Source organism: Columba livia, chromosome 1 (genome assembly GCF_036013475.1).
Source record: "Columba livia isolate bColLiv1 breed racing homer chromosome 1, bColLiv1.pat.W.v2, whole genome shotgun sequence".
In the NCBI taxonomy this organism is placed as follows: Eukaryota; Metazoa; Chordata; class Aves; order Columbiformes; family Columbidae; genus Columba; species Columba livia.
Genome location: NC_088602.1, coordinates 46,964,938 through 46,986,503, shown reverse-complemented (window position 1 = coordinate 46,986,503; position 21,566 = coordinate 46,964,938). Strand labels below are relative to the sequence as shown.

General features: G+C 37.6%; 1 protein-coding gene across 8 annotated transcripts in view; it reads left to right on the top strand.

The window, feature by feature from the left end:
- RBM26 (RNA binding motif protein 26) overlaps window positions 1-6,337 on the top strand; it is a 58,902-nt gene extending 52,565 nt beyond the window's left edge. For all 8 annotated transcript variants that reach the window (XM_065056561.1, XM_065056536.1, XM_065056547.1 and 5 more), the window contains 2 exons: window positions 836-949; window positions 5,485-6,337. In XM_065056561.1, the coding sequence (XP_064912633.1) occupies window positions 836-949; window positions 5,485-5,574 (204 nt within the window). In that variant the 3' untranslated portion in view covers window positions 5,575-6,337. The remainder of the gene's footprint in view (window positions 1-835; window positions 950-5,484) is intronic.
- Window positions 6,338-21,566: the final 15,229 nt, after the last annotated feature.

Genomic DNA, 21,566 nt, shown 5'->3' with positions numbered 1-21,566 from the left:
CCTGAGCTGCATTTTAATAAGCATAGAATCTTTTAAATTTATCATAAATTTATATGTACAGATTTAAAATTTATACCTGGGGACTTTAATATCACACAATTCATGTTCAGATGTCATTGAACATGTAATTGTTTCTACATTTCACATTATGCTGTGCTTTCAGATTGTACTATAAATCTTTTGTGACCATGACGGTTATTTCGGAATGTTGCTAACGCTGATTTATGCTCATTCATGTTACTTTAATTTGAACATACTATTTCCAAAGCAGCCACTTAATGCAGCTGGTACTTAGGCATGAATATCCCATAAGTTAAAAATTTTTACATTTCAATTACCACGGCTTTACAGGAAGTGGAGCATTTTCCAGTAGATTAAGTTGTAATCACAAAGGGGCTTTTCTAGTTGTTTGGGTGATTTTTTTTTTTTTTTAATATGTTAAATCATTTGTATTTGTGGGATGTCTTCTTCCAGTAAGGTATGCATTAGCAGGTTTGTGTCCATCTTTGAAAGGTGAAGAACCCATCCAGATAATGCAAAAAACGAGGAAGGTGTTGGTTCAGTATGTTACCCGCATTACCAAATGACTTATGGTTTTCAAACCTTATTTTCCTCTAAATGTATTTTGATAATTTTCCTGAAAGGAGGTGTGAATTCCATGCGCAGTGAATGAAGTTTTGTTTTAACCTATTAACAATAACTCAGCATGAACATATTACAACTTGGATGTTATTTTGAGAAAGCAGGCTGCTGTTTTATTTCTGGCGTTTAAGTATTACCCAAGTTAATTTTTCCCCTGACAAATATATAACTAAAATGTTTAAACTTGTTTTAGGCTGCAATTCATGGATCTCGTTTTAAAGGACAAGAGTTAAAGTTGGCATGGAACAAACCTGTTGCTAGTATGTCAGCTGCTGAAACAGAAGAAGCTGAACCTGATGAAGAAGAAGTAAGCTTGCTTTTTCTTTTTTTTCGTTCATTTTTTAAGTTGAAATACTATAGCATTTTCAAAATCAAATGATCTGTTGATTCATACTTCTGTTTTTGAATCTAACTTCTGTTTTGAATTAAGAAACTGCATTTATCTACAAATACATCTTGTTTCCTAAGCTGTTGAAAGTTCAGGTACTTTACTTTTCCTTGTAGAAATGTTTCATTTCTTACACACAAAAAAACTCTAGAGGATATATCTAGAAAATGGAAGGGGTGGGTTTGAATGTTCATGAGAGAGATTAAGGATTTTTTCCAAAACATGAGTTTTTATATAACCTACACTAGGCACTTATTTGTTAGATAATCAAAATTCAGAATCTAATTTAACTCACTACGCTCAAAATACCAGTGTTTGTGAATTCTGGAAAAATAGATGTCACTTGGGGAAAAAGTCAATAATCTACTTCAGCTCAGGAAGTGCAGGTTGGACGTGTGCACAGTGATACGGATTGAGAGCTGGCTGGATGGCAGAGCTCAGAGGGTTGTGATCAACGGTGCAGAGTCTAGTGGGTTTCCACAGGGTCCAGTCCTGTTCATCCTGTTCATCAGTGACCTGGATGAAGAGACTGAGTGCATCCTCAGCAAGTTTGTTGATGATACCAAACTGGGGTGAAGGGCTGACACACCAGAAGGTGAGACCTGGACAGGCTGGAGGACTGGGCAGAGAAGAAACTGATTAAATTCAACAGGGGCAAGTGTAGAGTCCTGCACCTGGGAGGGAATAACCCTGGGCACCAGTACAGGCTAGGGGTTGGCAGGCTGGAAAGCAGCTTTGTGCAGAAGAACCTGGGAGTTCTAGTTGACAGTAAGTTGACCATGAGTCAACAAGGTGCCCTTGTGGCCAAGAAGACCAACCGTATCCTGGAGTGAGGCTACATCTGGAGTACTGCGTCCAGTTCTGGGCCCCCTAGTTTAAGAAGGATAAGGAATTACTGAAGGGAATCCAGCGGCAGGCTACAAAGATGGTTAGAGGTGTGGAACATCTTTCTTAATGAGGAGAGGCTGAGAGAGCTGGGTCTGTTCAGCCTGGAGAAGAGAAGGCTGAGAGGGGATCTTATCAATACTTATAAATATCTCAAGGGAGGATGATAAGAGGATGCCATCAGTTAACTGTGTATGCATAATTGCCGTAAAATAGCTGAAGTACACCTTGACTTACTCAGTGATAGCATTTTGTCTGTATATTTTTCCTGTACCTTGGCAGGTCTACCATAGTAGCAGCTTCACAAGGTTGTTTTGATATAACCAAAATTGGTTATTCTTTTTACACTTCCTAGTATTCACTTTCTGTGTTTGTTTTGTTTTGTTTTCTGAAGAAAGCCAGTTTGGCTGTTCACATTCTGTCTCCAAAAATGCTAATTTCTTTTTATCATGTCAGCATAAAAAACAGGTAGGCTACCTCCACCACTATGTATTCATATATAGGCATTTCTGCATTCTAAGTATCATTTGTCTTGTATATGCAAACCTCAAGCACTGTCAGTAATGAGCTGTGAGTGAACAAGAGGCTACACTAGATAATCTTCAGAGCATAAGTTGATGGACTCATCTAAAACTTTCCAGATTTTCAGAACTTAAGTAAAAAGGGAAAGTAACTTTCTTTTTAAGGAATAACTTCATTTCTGGAATGTATACCTTTGTTGTGGACATTTGTTTTTAGTGACCGTTTATTTTTCTAACCCTTTTCTTGAGATCTGATTTTATCTTTAACTGTTTGTCTCTGGACTGTTTCTGCAGTCATTCCTCAGCAAATTATTCTTGTGGAAAATGTATAGGATTTGATCTTGGATCAAAAACTCTAGCTGTTCATTGCTTTTGTATGCTTGCTGAAATGTTTGCAATACCAAACGTGTAGTACAAGAATACTAGTTTACCTATATTTTTGTTAATAGTATTGCTGGATTCTTACTTGGCCCAGTGTTTATAGATATTTTTTTAATGTAACATGATTGATGTACTTGCCTCTGACCTTTTTCCATTTTCAAAACAAGCCCAATATATGTATCTCTCGTATCTTCTTTCTGTAATGAGATTGGATTTTATTTGAATTTTCTACATCTGAATTAGGCCTAAACTTCAACAAAATTATTTACATGAGAGATTTCTATTCAATAAACCTTGAGAAATTTTGCATTTAAATGTCATTCTCTTCTGTGAGCTTTGTATTGCTTCTAGCATATGATTAAGTTAGTATTTGAAGTATAATGTTATGATCCCTGGGTGAGTTCAAGAATTTGTGTTCACGCGCTGAAGTTCAACCAGTTGCATAAAATAATTTTTACGTAGTTTTATTGTTCCAAATATGGTACTTACGGAGGATTAGATTGGGGATGGGATAAGTTCCTTACAGTAAGTGGTCTGAATTTCATATATTCTCTTTACGTGTAAAATGTCTTGAGTTTCTGTAAGCCTACAATTAATCATGGTGCGTATTTAACTTATTTCATGGTATCTATGTTAAATATAAAAAAAGTTGCCTTCATTTGTACATGTCTGCCGTTTTAGTTCAGCTAAGGAATGCTGTTCCAAAGAGGGATAGCTGACTTAAGAATTGAGTGAAACTAAACACCTTGATGTTTGGGACAGGAGAGGGAGAAAAAAGGGAGATAGATCAATTCAGCAGAGTGACATTTTTAATAATGAAACAAGGCTCCTAGTACATTTATGAAAAAACTAGGACTTGAATGCTATAGAAAATCTCTGGTGAGTAGCCACTTAATTATGAAAGCACCTAATCTCCCTAGATGCCTAACGTTCTACACCTGGGTGCCTAATAAAAGAGTTGGCTCTGCTGACTCAACAACGGATGTCTAGGAAGAGTATAAGATGTGTAAGTAGAGATAAACTTTTAAACTTCAGCAGGTTACAGTTCAGGGACCTGTTGAGTCAGAAGTATGGGAACTTTGTAGTTGAAAGCACTTGATAGGTGTTTATTTTATGAATTTGTCTGGTTTCTTCGGAATCTGAATAGCATCTATAATGCCCTGCAACATGGAACGTTACTGTTAAACTGTGTCTAGCAGGGAAGTAACTATATTGGACCTGCCACCTGCATGTTTAATTTTTATGTTCTCCTGCTTTTGCATCAAAAAAAACAACCATCATTCCCTCTTCACTTTCTCTGGGACACTTAATATAAATGGGCTACTGTCATACTTCCCCTCAGTTACTTTCTCTTCAGGCCAGAGAATCCAAGTCCCTATAGTTGTTCCCCAAATGGAAGTTGTTCTGGGCTTTTTCATCATCCCTACTGCCAGTTTGCCTTGCGCACCTTGAAGTTCTCCATTGTGTGCTGCCCAGGACTCCTCCTTTTTGGCAGCAATGACATGTTTTAACGTGCTGGACATCTAAACACCAGGGGAAGAGGCTGAGACCTTGAAAAGCTTCTGTGCTTTAGTCTGGCTTAGAGTACCCAAGGTCAGTTGTTGACAGAGCTGCTTTTTAAAATGCACTTTCCATAGGCAGAAGTAATGAAGGTAGTTTTTCCCTCTTGTAAAACAGCCTACTGAAAAGAGAGGAAGCTTAGTTCTAGGCTTTTTTCAGCCTGGAGCCTCATATCTCGCCAGCAGGCACCCTAACTTCACTAATCAATCTTCGCACCTCCTGTAGAATTTGGAAATTCTGTGGAAGACAGCCCCCCTACAATTACTGGGACCAGAAGGATAAGCCATGGCTGTTATTGAATGGCTGGAAGACTTAGCTGGGGAAAGACATCCTTGTGCTGTAGTCCTTTTGATTTAACTTGTGTAGAAATTGCTGTGATAGGTGGAATCATCAACAAAGTTCTGAGGCGGGGATAGTTTATCTATACCCCCATGTTTATATGTAGACAAAAGTTAAAACAAATCACTGTTTATCTTTTTTTTTTTTTTTTCTTCTTTTAACTTTGCCTCTCTGAAGCCTGTAACTGTCGACCTTAAATTTTCAGGGTTTTGTGACGTGTACTGAGTTAGTATGTTGTTACTGAAAGCAACTGAAAATACAGAATTAGATTTTGTCTGAATTTCTGTAAATCGCTGTCTCCCTGTCCCAGTCTTTTAAATCTTGATGTTGGTTTTAAGCTTGATTAAGCTATCAAAATGTGTCAGATTCAACATTTCAGCGCTGTGGCACAGGTAGATTAAACTCTTGAATGAAAACAGGCATAGTTATTCTCAATGTGGAAAAACTGGCATTAATTTTCAGGATAGCATCTTAAGTTTCATGGGAACATTGCAGCTTGGGCATGAATGATACGCTGAAGAATCAGAACAGCTATTTTATTATGAGGTGCAAATGTCCTGGTCATTTTGAAGTTCACAGAAGAGGTTTCATTTGCCATTTGTTAATATATGTATATAATACATATACACACAGCTTTTTTTGAAAGCATTACTGTGTACCTAATAAAAATATATTCGTTCTTTATTAAATCACAAGGATCAGAGATCTGTGTTTTGCCTTTTGATCTTTAACATTTTCTGACCTGAGTATCATGTTTTGTTCTTAAAGTTTCAGGAGGAATCTTTGGTGGATGACTCGTTGCTTCAGGATGATGATGAAGAGGAGGAAGATAATGAATCTCGTTCTTGGAGAAGATGATTCAACCAACTGATCAGTGACAGTGCTAGAACTGCACTTGTGTTGCATTAGTATTACCTAATGTACTTCTGCATCTTTGTATTTGTTTCGTGATGAAGTTGGATTCGGATATAGACTAAAAAGCAGCTGGTCGGTTATACATTTTGAGAGATTGATGTTTGAGTTACATTTCAGTAAATGATTGCTAAAGACATCATACTAGGAACATATGCAATGTTTTTATTACATAGTTCTACAGAAAGTTACAGAATTCTTTGGGTTCTTTGTAATTTACCGAATTGGTCAAACACAAATGACCAAAAGTTGTTATAACATAGATAATTTTTGTTCTATTCCAGATACGGAATGAAAATTTGCATTTAAAATCTTTGTGAATGTTTTCTGAAATGAATAGATAACAGTACTAAACTGAAGTCTCTAAAGTTATGTATTCAAAATATTGCATAGTAGTATGCTTAGGCTTTACTATGTACTAGCCTTTTGTTGGATTTGTGTACGTATTTTACCTATGGGTTTTAATGATAAAGTGTATGACTGCTTTGCATATAAGTCCTTATGACTTTAAGATGTTAAAAAATAAAGAAATGGAATGGTCTTCAAAAAAAAAAAAAAGAAAAAAAAAGGAAAAAAAAAAAAAGCAATAACCAAATGGCAAAGGCAATGGTCCTTTGCAATGGAAAAAAAAAAAAAGAGAGAAAAAAAAAAAAAGAAAAAAAAAAAAAAAAAAGAAAAAAAGACCGTTCCAAATGGCAAACCCCACCCCCATATTCACAAAAGGAGCTCTAATCACTATCACTTATACTAAAATAGTATTTAATATAAAAACATCTCAATATTTCTTTACATTAACACACAGCTGTACTCTCTTACATAAAAGCTTTTGGATGGCTTCTGAATTTTAAACTGATTTAAGTCAAATGGTAAATAGCAGGATAATATTCCAACAACAAGTAATTTATTCTGTATTCCTGCGCTGTGCAACTGTAGGAGAAAATTTGATCCCACAAAACTATATGCAGTACTGAAAAGTAATTTAGAAAAAATACGTAAGGTCAAATGGAATATTTGGTAGATGTTATTCTAAAAACTTCTAACTACCCACACTAGTGCATTTTTTTAAATTTCTGTCTCTCTGTCATTACATTTCTCTATTTCAAAAGTAGCAGATACTAAGTTCAAACTATAGTGTATGTTCATCATTTAAAAATGGATGTACATAAAGTGTTGGTAGATTTCCTATTCCACAGAAGTACTTTAATTGGATCTTTCTAACAGGGCATTCTGCTATGTGAGGTCTGAAGTTTCTCTTAGGAAGAGGAACTGCCTGGTCCTTTGCACTAAAGGACCTCTCTCACCAGAAAGATGCAAGGCATAATACTTCAGTTGTCAGTGTATTTTCTTTAGTCTGTGGTTTTGGGATTTTTTGAGGAGGAGGTGAGGGAGAACTTCTGTAAGTCATGTCCCTGCCCTTTAAAAACAAAACAAAACAAAACAAACAAACAAAAAAAAAAAGGAATGGAGGAAAGTAGAAATAATAGTAGTAGTAGTATTGCAGAGAAAAGAGCTCCAGGTGTAGAATTTTTGTTCTGTGCTTTTCAGTTATTTGAGGGGTTTTGGGTACCTAGATCCTGTTTGGGGTTTGTTTTTACTTTTTGTTTTTCCCTACATCCCTGTGCATATGCATATCTTGTTGCAAAAATATGCACTTAAAATTTTTGTATAGTCTTAGTTTCATATTGAAATTTCACAATTGACTGCCATGCTTGTTACAGTAAGTTCTAAATCTTGCCATAAGAAATTGTGTTTGGGAAGTGGATTTCCTTTCACAGTGAAGTTCAGGCAAAATAAAATGTTTTAAGAACCTTTTTATTTAATGCTCTGAATGAGCTGTTTCTAGTTCACTGAATTAAATACAAGCCTTCCTACTTCTCTTTTTTAATAATTTAGTACATCTGAAGGGTGCCAGATTGACAGTCTGGGAGGTGGAAGTTTTCTTTGTGCTGTGTTGCGGAACAGGTGCAGCACAAGAACAGGCTGCGGATGCTGCCTCCAGGTGGTCGCGTGGCATCCTGTGCCTGGTGCTCAAACGTGCCTCGTCACTGCGGTCAATCAACACAAGCTAATGACAATTAGTGTGTTCTTTCCATGATCACTACTTATGAATCATCTGAAATTGCCATATCGTGTAATTTTAAATTTCGTATTGCAGGTTTTCCTGCTTGTATTGAATTCAGCCTGGTAATTCATCCGTGCAAGATTCATTTATTAATAACTGTTTGCACTGTGGGCTACCTGTAGGAGGAAGAAATCCTTTAAAACTCTTTTTACTACCTTCCTCCCCAAACTTCCATCAATGAAAGGTGTTGAGGGGAATTCTTACTGGTGTGTATTTTATCTCCTGCTGTTATCTTATGACACTGAATGACTGAAAACCACCTGCGTCGGAATGGCTTGCTTTACTCTCACTTTAAAAAACAAACCCAAATGCTTGTTTCAGTCAAAACTAATCTGTGATTGTGTGCCATTCAGCATAAGAGAATGGTGTCCCAGCTGTGGTTAAATGGATTCTGTATGTATTTCTCTCATTATCAAATGATTTTCTTGATTTGATCGCTTCTTGGCTTGCTCTGTCCTTGTATTCCTTGTCTAGCTCTGCTCTCCCTTTTTTTATTACTACCTGATCTAACTCTTTTCAGTTCAGTTCAGTTAGCTCAGATCCTTATTAGTGCCGCCTTCAGTGAAATCTCTTGTCACCTGGAGCAGCATCCTTCCTTGCTTGAATCTGCAAACCAAGCATCCTGCTGACTTGCATTCCCTCTTTACTTGGACATCCTTCTGAACGCATTCCCAAGTATTCCTCCACTGTGATTTGATTAGCTAAATAATTGTATTTTTTTAACAGTTCTGCAAATGGATTTTCCTAGTCTGAAACAACGAGAGTGAGGTTACCTTGGTTTTCCCTGGACAGCTTAAAAAGGTAAACGTTTAAGCAGGTATTTTCTTTTCAAGCTAGATGCTAAAGGGATTGAGTAAGATGTGATCTGACACAGAGTTCAGCAACAATATTGTAGTAAACCACATTTATTTGAACTACAAAAAATTTCAAGTAATGTGAGTCAGAAATTCTGACTATATTAGAGTCTGTCTACAAAATAGTAAAGTAACAAGAATACTTATTTAAAGCTCTACCTATGGCCCATGCTATTTGTATTTTTTCTTCTCTTAAAACTCACTTATTTCAAATCAGCAAATTCATAGGTGAACACAAGTTATTTATTAGTAAAACACAAAGTTACAGGATTTATTTTGCAACGAAGTCTAAGCAGGTCTATTTCTTAAATAGAAAAAGCACCCATTGAAAAGTATTTATATAACTTCAGAAACTTAAATTAGGTTTTTGTTCTAAACCACACTCTGAAAACAGTCTTTATTCCTTAGCTAGAAAAGCAGTCAAAACCACTGTCAAGGTAACTTAGGTATCTGAGAACAGTGTAGCATGATTGTACCTAATTTAAAACATCTGATTTTGTTGTTGACCATCTACTCTGAAGAGGTCCCCGAACTGCCTAATTGTAGTCAGCTCTTGGATAACTTTTAAGAACTGTACCTTTATTTGAGGTATTTTATGGTAGAATGGATAATTTGTCAGTTGTCTCATGAGCATAAAAAAGCACAAAAAGACACACAAGAATTTGGCTTGGCTCAAAGAAGTGATTTTGGATGTCCTCTGTATTTTTTTACTAATACATGTGAACTAGTATGTCTCACCAAAAATAGATGGGGAAGGACATGGGATCTTTATTTTTTCCTTTTTTCACCTGTCAGACAGTACTGTTGTACCAATACACAAAGTGACTTTAAGGGGCTAGAGTAGGTCTTCAAGGAAGTACCTCATTTGCTGTAATTCAGCATTGTTTTAATGTCGCAACTAAAAAAGATAACAGTCAGATTCAATCCTGTATCACTTACCTTTTCTTATAATTAGCAAATTAAGTTGCAATTAAGATTAGAACAACTGGAACAATAGGAATTAAGAGGGGTCTGTTTCTTTGTCATCCTGTTCTGAGTGGAGCTGTTTCTTGCTGTGCTGTATAGCACTTGATTACTTTCAAGTCAGACAAAATAGATCTTGATTGAAATAAAACAAGTAACTCTTTTTCAGTTGAGCCAGTATTGTTGTAAACTGATCCTTGGTGAAAAAGAACTCTTAGTTTTTGTGGACTCATGTAGACCTTCATAAGCATGTTAGTGTGCTTGTCACACAGTTGTCTAAATACTGTAGTTTTCTAAAATAATTTTCATTTTTTAATATGTGTTTGCGTGTTTTATTCTGAGCTGTGTTTGAAATATGTAGACATCTAAAATTCTTGCAACAAAAACATACTTTGGTGAATTCAGCCTTTTATTTTAATTCTCTTTAGATCTAATTGGAATGCTAATAAGAAGGATTTCAAGAACATACTGAACAAGAAATTTTTTTTTCCTAACGGGGCATTATTTGTAACATCTTTCTGTATTTATTAACAGCTTATCTGAATGTTGGTGCTTTATTCTTTGTCCATGTGAGTGAAGGTTATTATTTTTTTTTTTTCTTCTTACATTAGGCTTGTAATCCTGCAACCGGTTGATGTCTTTGAAAATCATCTCATCTGACCCTGTGGTATATTATAATAATTTTGATGTTACACTTTGACTTCCTGAATTCCAAGATCCTTCCTGCTGCGTTAGCAGAACAGAATAATTCAGTTTCTCACCTTTCTTTGGCCAAGACTGGAATACCACATTCAGCAAATCGCCTGTGCTAGCTGATGAGCTGCATTTTAGTATTTCCCTGTCAGCAACTGGGAGAAAAAAATTTTGAGGCATGTACGCTTCTAAATCCATTTTTCTGAGAAACATCTGTAGATGTATTTTCATTTTAACCTTTTGAATGCAGAGAGGATAAAATTGTCTTTCTTCCCTTTTTATGCTGTTTTACTCTTCTGTGTTGAAGTTTCACATAAGATTTTTGCATAGTAATTTAATGGGCAAATATTTTCTTCAAAAAGTCTGAGCTTTTTATATCATCTAGCATATACTTTTCTTTTAAAAGGAAGGAAAAGAAAACAATCAAACTGGTATTTACGGTTCCTCCTGACAATTTATGGAGATAATTTGAAATCAGAGATGTTTACAGGCCTCAAAACTCGAACGGTGCAGATGACCATTTTCAGTTGCTAAAGAATGACTTCTTAGGCTTTGTGTTCTTTTAAATGCAAAGGAAAAAGGAGACACTAACTTCTCCAAAATGTTTTCGCAATGATCTGCAGCTAGACAGAAAATTTCTTGGCTCTAAGGCACACTAACTTTTCTTTCTATACAATAATTTGCCCTCTAGGGAAATGAGAAAAGTTTCTTAGGTTTTAAAGGTCATGATTTATTCTTCGTCTTGTATGGAATTTTGTGCAACAAATAAGTTTGAGCCAAAATGTTTCCTCCTTGTAGAGAAAACAAAGACTTCACAAAAATGTATGTTGATCTGTGCATGTAAAAATCTGTATCTTTTGCCAAAATCATGTGCATGTCGCTAATGCATATATGGTGTAGGTGAGATTTGCAGAAGCACAGAAATGCCTTTAGGGTACAAGAACTCTGATTTTCAGAGCTTCACAGCGCTGCAGGACTCTGCTGCATAAAAGCTGAGAGAAGTGTCTTTTCCATTAAAGTACCTTGTTTTTAACACGAAGAAATGTTCTTCCTCACATTTGCAGACTCTGCTTTCTCTGCTTAAAAAAACAGTCCTGATTTTGTGGATTTTTTTCAGATGCAGCCCTGTATTTTCTCTTTCGAATGCTAGAGGGCACTATGGCTACACAAGTGAAACACAATAACTGGAAGTAATTTGCTCCCATTTCAACACTTCTGTGATATTTTTCCTGTTTCAGTTCTCATACTAATATTTGCATTTCTTGCAGAAACCTGTATATATCTCTACCATGTCAGCAGAAATTCTTTTTGTGTGAACTGAAACAAAGTATCTCTCTTTGGATTTAGGTACCTATGATAAAACGTGACTCCAGGTGTTTAAATCTGAATAAAATAGAAGAACTGTGTTGCGAGAGGTATATATCCATCTCCTGTTCTGGGAGTTGCATTAGTTTTTTATGGATTCCAGTTGAAGTTATAGAAAACTTCGGGTACCTACATTTGTTTCTCAAAGCTTTTCATAAAACTTAATCATTTAAGCATGTTGTTTATGCTCTAGAATAAGGGGATATTCAGGGAATGGAAAGCTAAAACATTGCTGGATAGTGGGGGAGAGGAGGGGAGCAGAAATGGCAGATGATATTACATTTTTATATAAATCACAAAATAAATCACTAGCCTAACATGGTGTGAAGAAATTTCCCTACTGTAACCAGTTATCTTTGCTTTATGGTAGACTCATGTTAAATGTATCAATGAATTACTGCTGTGGCTCTACCAGCTGGTGCAGTGTAACTACATGAAACAATTTTTCAGCTCTGATATGGAATCCTTGCTTATCTTCATACCTCTGATGTGCTGCCTGTTACTGTCTTGCCTGAGCACATCGGGAAGCTGCTGGTAGTCCATGGGTCTCTGCACTTAGAACTCTGAATGTGCAGTGTCCATGCACACTAATCACATTTAGGCCAACAACATGCAGGATGCACGTGGCTTGTTCTGCGTTCTTTTCTTTTCAGTCAGCAGTGCAATATCAGAAAGCACTGAGGTATCACAAATTTTTTACCTAACCCACAAATTCAGGTATATGGAGATCATTATATACTCTCTTTTTTTCTTGCAAGACAGCAGCTGTATCGATACCTGTGGACAGACATCGTAAAATGCTGAAGAACTTCCAACAAGTCAGTATTTTTGAGTTCACTTAAAGATGCAAACCTTACATGGCAGAAGTGATTGTGAGAATTTCATGTTCAAAAAATGCTTTGGTTTTTTTTTTGTCACAATTTTCTGTTTGTATTCAGATCTGATAGATGATTAACATCTACCCAGTGCTGCCTCAGAGAGGTATTAGATAACGTTTAAAATTATATATCCCCCATGTGCTCTTTCTACCAATTTGGTAGCAAATGAAAGAGACATACTATCTTCATATATGTTTTGATACAATTTTAATGTTAGTTTTCCATCTACATTCTCCACGGTAATACTTTATCTTAGAAAAACACAGAAGAATGGTAGGATACTATTTATTTTTACAGTCTTAACCTTTCTCATTACTGCTGTTTTCAAAACTCCCTCATAGACCATACCATCCTTCATGTATATAAGACAAAACAGTTGTGTAAGGTTAAATAGAATTGCAAGTTTTATCAAGAACACAAAAATAGAAATATCCAGTAAGCAGAAAGTGAGCAGATTTAGAAAATTTTGCTGCAGTATAGAGTTGTGCAGTACAAATGTTCACAAAGATAGATTTTCTATACCAGAGTAATTGAAATCTTGTCTGTCTTTCAAACAAATTCTTACAATGAAGGGAAATGTTACCTGCTCATATCTGAAAACTTTGCTTTAGTGCGTTACTCCTGCAATTGAATGGACCTGAATGTGGAACCATAACTGCTTATCTACTGGAACACCTTTTAAATGGATTCATGTTTGTACGGAGAAAATGGAACTTCTTTTGCAGCTATATCCAGGAATAATTATACAGTATCTTTTGGGAAAAAAAAACTGTCTACTTTTAAAATACTAAGTTAAAAACTGATGAATATTTGCTTCCAATATTCAAGGATCTGAACACTGGGAGTCCTACAAGCTACTTCTGTTGGATTTTTTTCTGATGCAGTGAAATTTCATCATCTAGTTTGCAAAACTATCTTTTGGAATCGGAGAAAAGCATTTTCTGATTTTAGAGCTTGGAATTCTTTGTTCCCAGAAGCAAAATCCTGTACGTAGTGTATTTATATGTATTATTGTGATGTACCCAGATTTATGTGTGGGAGTATTCTGTTACTGAAGAATGTGGGGTTACAGAGCAAAGAGCAACAGCAGGAGCCTTCATGGTGGACAAAGCTGAGAGATGGTTAACAAACAAAGTTCTGATCAGCAGACTTGCTGCCTGACCTGAATTACAAAACACTTTTCCTGTTAGAAATTATGTAAGGATCTTTGCGGTATAGCACAATGAAACTGAGCCCTTTTTCTGTCTATAAATAGTGAAATAGACCTTGTTAACTTTTAACAAGTTAATGCTGTCTGTTTTTGCAATTTTGTATTGGTGAACTTACCATAACATTATTTGTATGTCTTCACTAAATTTATGTTTTGATAACTTTATATTAAAATAATTTAAAATTTATTAGCTTCTTCTGTTTCTGTGTTGAAGTATCTCTAAGCATCCTTTCAAGTGAGTTTAAAGTAAGTGCTTTTTCTTTTCCATCCTCATTTAATGTAATGCTTCCTGTACTGAAAATAGCAATGTGTTTGCTCTAGTACTGGCTCTCCTCTGCAAATTTACTAGATATTGAATTTTTTTAAGACAGCTTGCCAGAAAAACACTGAAGAAATAGCTTTGTATTAGGGGAATAAATTATAGGAACCAGAATGTGAAATAATAAAAGGATTCACCAGTAACATTCACTACACTGCATTTTTGAAGATGGCACTGTATCACGCTACAGTATTATCTGTAGATAAGCTTTTGTTAAACTTTTAAAGTAATTTGAATAGGTAATTACTAGTATTTTAGTAGTCCAAAGCACGATTGATGGCAGCTTGATTGGCTGTAGCAGTTACTAAAGTTCACATTTTATGACCTCCTTAAAAATATTAATTTAGAAGCTTATGAATTTCTCTCTGGAGTCACCCTGAATTAACAAATACTGAGCTAGCTTTTAGCTTTTGAATCTTTCTGTTAAATAGTTTCTGCCTACTACTGAACCTTATAGTGTTTTTCAAGAACTCATTTTCTAGATAGAGAGGGAGTAACTCTTTCGTGGCCAGGGCTAAGTTGCACAAAATGTTTTGGGTTTTTTTAGTATTATTATTTTTTATACAAATGTATGACAGCATTAAAGATTACCCTGCCTGGTCACTCCTGCCAATCCTTTGTGTTTGACAGAGCAATTATTTGTGTGATAATCACAGAATGTTAGGGATTGGAAGGGACCTCGAAAGATCACCTAGTCCAATCCCCTTGCTGAAGCAGGAACACCCAGATGAGGTTACACAGGAATGTGTCCAGGTGGGTTTTGAATGTCTCCAGAGAGGACACTCCACAAGCTCCCTGGGCAGCCTGTTCCAATGCTCTGTCATCCTCACTGAGAAGTTTCTTCTCATATTTAAATGGAACCTCTTGTGTTCCAGTTTGAACCCATTGCCCCTTGTCCTACCATTGGTTGTCACCGAGAAGAGCCTGGCTCCATCCTCGTGACACTCACCCTTTATATATTTGTAAACATTAATGAGGTCACCCCTCAGTCTCCTCCAAGCTAAAGGGACCCAGCTCCCTCAGCCTTTCAGTGCAGTAACTGAGGAGCTATGCTTTTAAAAATAGGGTAGTCTAACTGAATTACCTTCCTATTCTACTTCACCAGGTGGCTGAAAATACAGTGTTGGGGGATGCTGGGGCAGGACTGAGGAGCTGGGATCAGCAGAGCTCTTCACTTCACATGTCTGGTTCAACCTGAGCTACTTCCATTGGAAACACCAGCACCACTGTGCTGTTCTCAGGTACATGTGTTTGGGTTCAGCAATTTGTTCTCTTCCCTCACTTAACAGGAGCCAGGACAAAGCCTTTAGTGAGCAAAATATAGAAGCTGAAGTGCTTCCTTAGAAGAGCAACTGAGAACAGAAGCATCACGCTTGCCCAGGCTCCTCAGAACCATGAGGTGTGCCATGGTTCAACAGTGAGCTGCTGAACTGAGCTGCATGGCCCTGCTCCTCTGTACCCATTTGGAAGTCAGTAGAAAGGTCACCTAAATAGCCTTATAAACTGGGGTGGAGAGGGAAAGGCTTTCTCAGATGAGTTAAGGATTGCCTCCAAAGGAGGTACGAGAAGCCTTGCAAGAATTTTGTTAGACCTCGATCTTCGCTTAGCTTATTGTGAGTGCAGTCACTTTGTGCCAAAGGCTGTATGATTCATGAATCGGTGCAGGTGCTTAAGGAGATGCTTCGGGCTCCACACCACCATTGTGCAGCAGGGTCACAGTGCCTGCGCTTTCATGTCCTAGGAGAACTCAGGTTTGCCGGCTGGGTAAAACAGCTCTGTGGCCCAGCTAGAGCAGGAAAAGATAATAGACTTGTTCCGATTGGAAGAGACCCTCAGGATCATCAAGTCCAACCATAACCTAACTCTAGCACTAAACCATGTCCCTAAGAACCTCGTCTAAATACCTTTTAAACACCTCCAGGGATGGTGACTCCACTACTTCCCTGGGCAGCCTGTTCCAATGCCTGACAACCCTTTTGTCGAGGGTTAAGATTGCGGGGTGACAATAAAACCCTGGCAGATGTATTGTTAACCTCCTCTCCCCTCCCCCCCCACTTTCCCCTTATGCCCCTCCCTCTCTCCTTTTCCCACTCAGGACAGGTGATCGGGAGAGAAAGAAGGACAGACAGAAGAGAGTTGGAAAAATTAACAATGTTTTACTAATGCTACTAATAAGAATAGAGAAAATAATACAAAATATACAAAACCAATCTTGACAGTCTCAGCAACTGCAGAGCCGGCAACCAAAGTCCTGGACTGGACTCTGCAGCCAACCGGAGCTGGATTCAGTCTCTCATTAGGCCTCAGTTCGCAGGGACGACTAGCAAGGTCCTCTCCTGATGTCGTCCATAAGCAGAAGGGAAAAGGAAAGGCAAAAAGGGGCGAGATCCTGGTGATCTCCCACTTTTATATGAAGTATTTATGTGAATGTAATGTTATACACAGTTGGTCAGTTTCTTGGTCACCGGTTTCTCATCGCCCCTCTCGTGAGATGTCCATCCATGCTTATCAATAAGTTTGCATTCCATTGCTAGATTTACCAAAACATGTGTCTGATTCTCCAAGAAAATGCAGCTAATATGAAGGCTTTACCTGACAGGCAAAATCATTGAAAGATAAACTTGTTTTCTAATAAAACTAGGACACCTTTCCATGGAGAATTTTTTCCTAATATCCAATCTCAATCTCCCCTGGTGTAAATTGAGGCAGTTTCCTCTTGTTCTATCATTTGCTACTTGGGAGAAGAGATCGTTGCCTCTAATAGATCTGTATAGACAAGATAAACTATTGGAAGAGAACAGATAATTCTGATGGTACTTAGAGAGCTTAGACAGTCAGGAACCAAGCAGGTGGCAATGTTGCCATGACAGGAATTAATCCTCTTTGCAATTGCTAACCTGAACATATGTAAATCGTTTCAGTTTTAGGTTTGTCTGCTCATATAACGAATATAAGAGTGACTTGTAGAACACCTGATCACAAACTACAGACACTACTGACCTTGCAGCTCTAAACATTTTGAAGCTTGTACAATTAGTTGAGTCTTGCTTTAACACATATCTCAAGACTTGGATAAAGTGCTCTTTAGCTGAACATTGCTCATAATATGCTAAAAGGATTATGTAATGCAATATGCCAACGTGTGACCGGTTGGCTCTTTAGGGTGTGATGGTAGCGATAAGATTTTGTATATAACGACTTTTACTTTTCTTGCTGGCATGCTGGCTTTATTTCAACATGCAGACTTATGCAACTCTGTAATAAATATCTTGTCTCTGTGTGCTAAATCTGGCTCATTTATATGCACACTGGGTAAAGAACCCCGTTTTGGGACCAGAGGAAGAGAGTGGAGTAAGTACAGGAATGTACCATGTGCTATTAGACTTGCAGTTAGTTTAGACAATGTCAAGGCTGGTTTTGTTGAAGTTTGTTTGGTGTCAATGAAATAAACTACCAATATCAAACTGTTAGGAGGTGCTGAGGCAGATGGAAGCTGAGGTTTCAAGTTTTTGGCCAAACAACTGGTTATGTGCATATCACCTTTTCTGCAATTTACCCACTGTCTGCCACACCTGTGGGCAGCCCAGTCTGTTGCAGAAAACACTTGCTATAAAAGATTAGGGAAATACAGCTAAATCCATAGATCCATAGAACCGGATGAGGAAATACTGTATGGCAAGGAAATACCTTGTACTTTCACAGAGGCTTCCATCTGGAATTTTAAAATAGCATCCAAGATACCTAGCAGTTTAGAGAAACTTTACTTTAGTGGTTCCTTCTGGATGGTTTAGGGATTGCACAATTCAGTGTTCCTTGTTATGAATCCCTTTGGAATATGTTGTGTCATCAGTCATTTGCTGATATGAAACACTGCTGTCCTTTTTCTGCCAAACAACGTTTGTGTGTTCAAGCCTGTTTGTCCAATTTAGGTTAGGTTCGCTTAAACAGGTAAAGTAATGGACCTTTGCTATTATTTAAACGTCTTGACCCTGTTGCCTGAGCGAAGAAGTCAGGAAGCATGCGGCTAATAATTTCAGATGGGAAAATGAATGACAATAATCTGTGGTAGTACAGGAATATAAGATCCTCTTTGGTCATCATGGCTGCAGAATAAACTGAAAGGTATGGGTTTCAATGCTTACAATTACATTACCTGGAGCTTGTGTCAATTGAACCTTTAGAAGTGGACACTTTTGCAGTGCAAAGCATTTCAGTGCCTAACTCCTTTCAGATATTTCTCCAGCTGTCCAAAGAATAAATGGTCCTGTTTTGCCCTTCTTTCTCTGAGCAGATTGGGAACTCATCTGAATATTCAAAGTGTTAGGAAGTGTTAGTACTGTCTTATCTAAGAGAGGCTGTGTATGCTTTGGTGACTACTTTCTAATATCGAGTAATCAAAAGCATTCAAAATAAAATATTGATATGAAAGGAAAGGTAGACTGTTATCCTACATCTTCACTGGAGTCCAAAAGTCACAATGAAATGTAATTTTCTACTTCTATCTCCATGGATCCACCAGTCAATTTAAAGAGTTTTCAAAGCTGACAGTAGGATCATAGAATAGTTTGAGTTGGAAGGGACCTTCAAAGGTCATCTAGTCCAACCCCCTGCAATGAACAGGGTCATCTTCAACTAGATCAGGTTGCTCAGAGCCCCGTTCAGCCTGGCCTGGAATATCTCCAGGGATGGGGCATCTACCACCTCTCTGGGCAACCGGTACCAGTGTTTCACCACCCTCATTGGAAAAAATTTCTTCTTTATGTCTGTCCTGAATCTTCCTTCTTTATGCAAATCTCTAAAATGTACTCAAATGCTGTGTATACTGTTACTTGCAAAAATACACATTGCCTTTTGAAGAACTCAAGTTCATTTTCTTCCAAATGTCGGCAGAAAGAATTAGTGGTCTTCTCTAGCCACTCTGTTTAGTATTATTTAGTGGTTATGGGAATAATGTGGTAGGAACCCTCAGCATGAGTTTTGTAATTTTGGTTACTAAGATACTGAATGAAATTTTAGATATTGTGGGAATCTGAGGCCCTTCTGAATTTCACACCAAATGTTTAGGGGACAAAGAACAAACAGTTGCATACAGCAGGCACTCCTACCCCAACAGTCAAATGGTGAGAAAAGCCCATCAATGTTACTGCAACACCAACTGCTCCTGCCTGCAGCACCTTGCCTGAAGATTTTGCAAGGTGGTAGACCGTGGTGCCTTCTGAATGCATTGATGTCATGCAGTCATACTCTGGTTTAGTCTACTGCCTATTTGGCACTATCACATTTTGGCATGTCTTTGTAGCTTTTGCTTTTAGCAGAGCTCACTGGAGATGTATTCATTCTTTTGGTGTCTTTTTTCCTGTCTGAATGTTGGTACTCAGCCTCTTAGTCGACATCAATACTAGTAAATTAAACATGGCTGGGACTGTTCTCTAGTGCTGAGGCCACCTGGCATGGTTGCTCATGGAGCAACACCATCTATTAGGCTTCAAAACAGGACAACCACGTCCACGTTCTCTGCTGGGAATGGTCTCTGCCTTGAGATAGCTGATCCAGGTCTCTGTGGAGCTAAGGCCTAACAGTTTAATAGTACCAACAATAAAGTTCCAGTGCTTGTGATATATGCTGGACCTGTTCCTTTTACTAGTTCAGATGTGGTCTGAGTTGTGCTCTATCTTTAAATGCCAAGCGTTGTCCAACAGCAGCAGGTAATGGGGTCTAGTTCCACTGGTAGAAGGAGGGGCGTGGAGGAAGATCTGTTGTTTGGAAAGTCGGTGAGAATTGCCAATGCTGTTCTGCAAGGAATCCGTCCTCTCTAGCGATAAGCGTCACCAGATAAAAGATAGAAAGGATACTTTTGCTAACATATAAATAAAAGGCAATTAAGAATCCAAAATTTATAGACTATAGTAACTACTAGATTTAATAAGAAGTGTAAAATACGTGATGGTCTTGTGAGATACAGAGTCAGAAGAAGCCTTATTAAAGAAAATTTCTAAAAATCTTGAAGCTCAAATATACATAGGCCATTATATTCAAACTTTCCTATAATAAGTGAGGTTTGGAGGTCTCTTGAGCTATCCACTAAGTATTACCAGCCGTCTTAAAAATTAACCTAGCAATAATGCAATGTTGTAATCAAAGGGGCAATCTGTGATACTTTTCTGGCAAGCCTGCCTATAGAATTGCAGTTTCCCATAAACAGGCAAAGGGGGACCTATACAGAGATAATTCATCCTTCAGCCCTTCACGTATAAGTATGTTTCTGGCACAATGCATCACCTTAATATTATACCTTCTTCAGCAGCATAGAAATCTCTGACTGGATAATTTTTGTTGCCAAATTACTTGCACATACATTGTGAAAATATTTTCTGTGTCTGTACGTGTATTTTGTCAGCTATGGTGACATCTGTCAATGTAGGGTGAACGCTTTAATTGCTTAATCAGCTTTCTGGGTCTCCCATGCAGGCACAAAACCACCACAGCGAGTTGTATAGTTATGTGGTGGTGGATAAGCAATTATTAGAAGTAGCTTTCCCAACCTTTGTATTCTAGTAGGCACCAAGCACGGTGGATGTAGTAACACGATAAGAACAGTTATTTACTAGCAGAAGCTGATGTTTTTCTCCCCTCTATTTTTACATCTGAGGATAAAGTACAATTTATGTTCTGGGCATCGTCGTGTGGAAGTTCTAAATCACTTCATGAGGCTTTCAGCCTGGCTGATGTCATTTATCCCTCAGCACTCAGTCCATTTAATCCCGGCCTCTCAGCTGTACAGACCCAGCTCCTGTTGTGAGTGATCGGCCTGCTTGAGTGCTCCCAGCTTCTCCTGTCACATCACATTTGCATAAAAGAGGACGGATAACCAAATTTGAGCACACAAATGAAAACGCTAAGCGCCGAACCTGTCACAGTTGTTGTTCAACTAATTGTGAAAAATTTGATTTGCTGGCTTTTCACTCTTTATCATGTGGACCCCCTTCTCAAATTTGCCTTGGCTTCTGCTTCTGTACATGTAGCTTTTAAACTCTCTACACAAGCAGCTCACCCTGGGGATTACTTACCTCTCCTACCAGCTTTTAATGTTGGCTCATCTACTTGACTAAATTAGGCCACCATGGCAAACAAACACATAATTAAAAACCTGGGAAAGACAACTGCAGTTGCACTTCTTAAATTGATTTTGCAGTCTATTACTGTTATATGCCTTCTCATTTTGCCATTTTATATTGTCCTCCTATAAATCCTGAAAATGTCTTTGCATTTGGTTATATATAGGAGGAAAATATTATTTCAAAATGAAGACTAAGATTTTCTTCTCAAAAGGGAATAGTAAATAAAACCAAATTCTTATTTCCGGGTACTTTGTGGCAGCCTGTTAACAGAGGTGCTGTATTCACTTGAAATTAAGACCAATTTTTGAACCAGCATTGAAAGCTCATGGTTTGCATTGTTTGAAATCTTGTTATTTTTCAAATTTCTGGGGTTTGACTTAGCTTTCCAAAGGTATTTACAACTGCTGTCATACTTC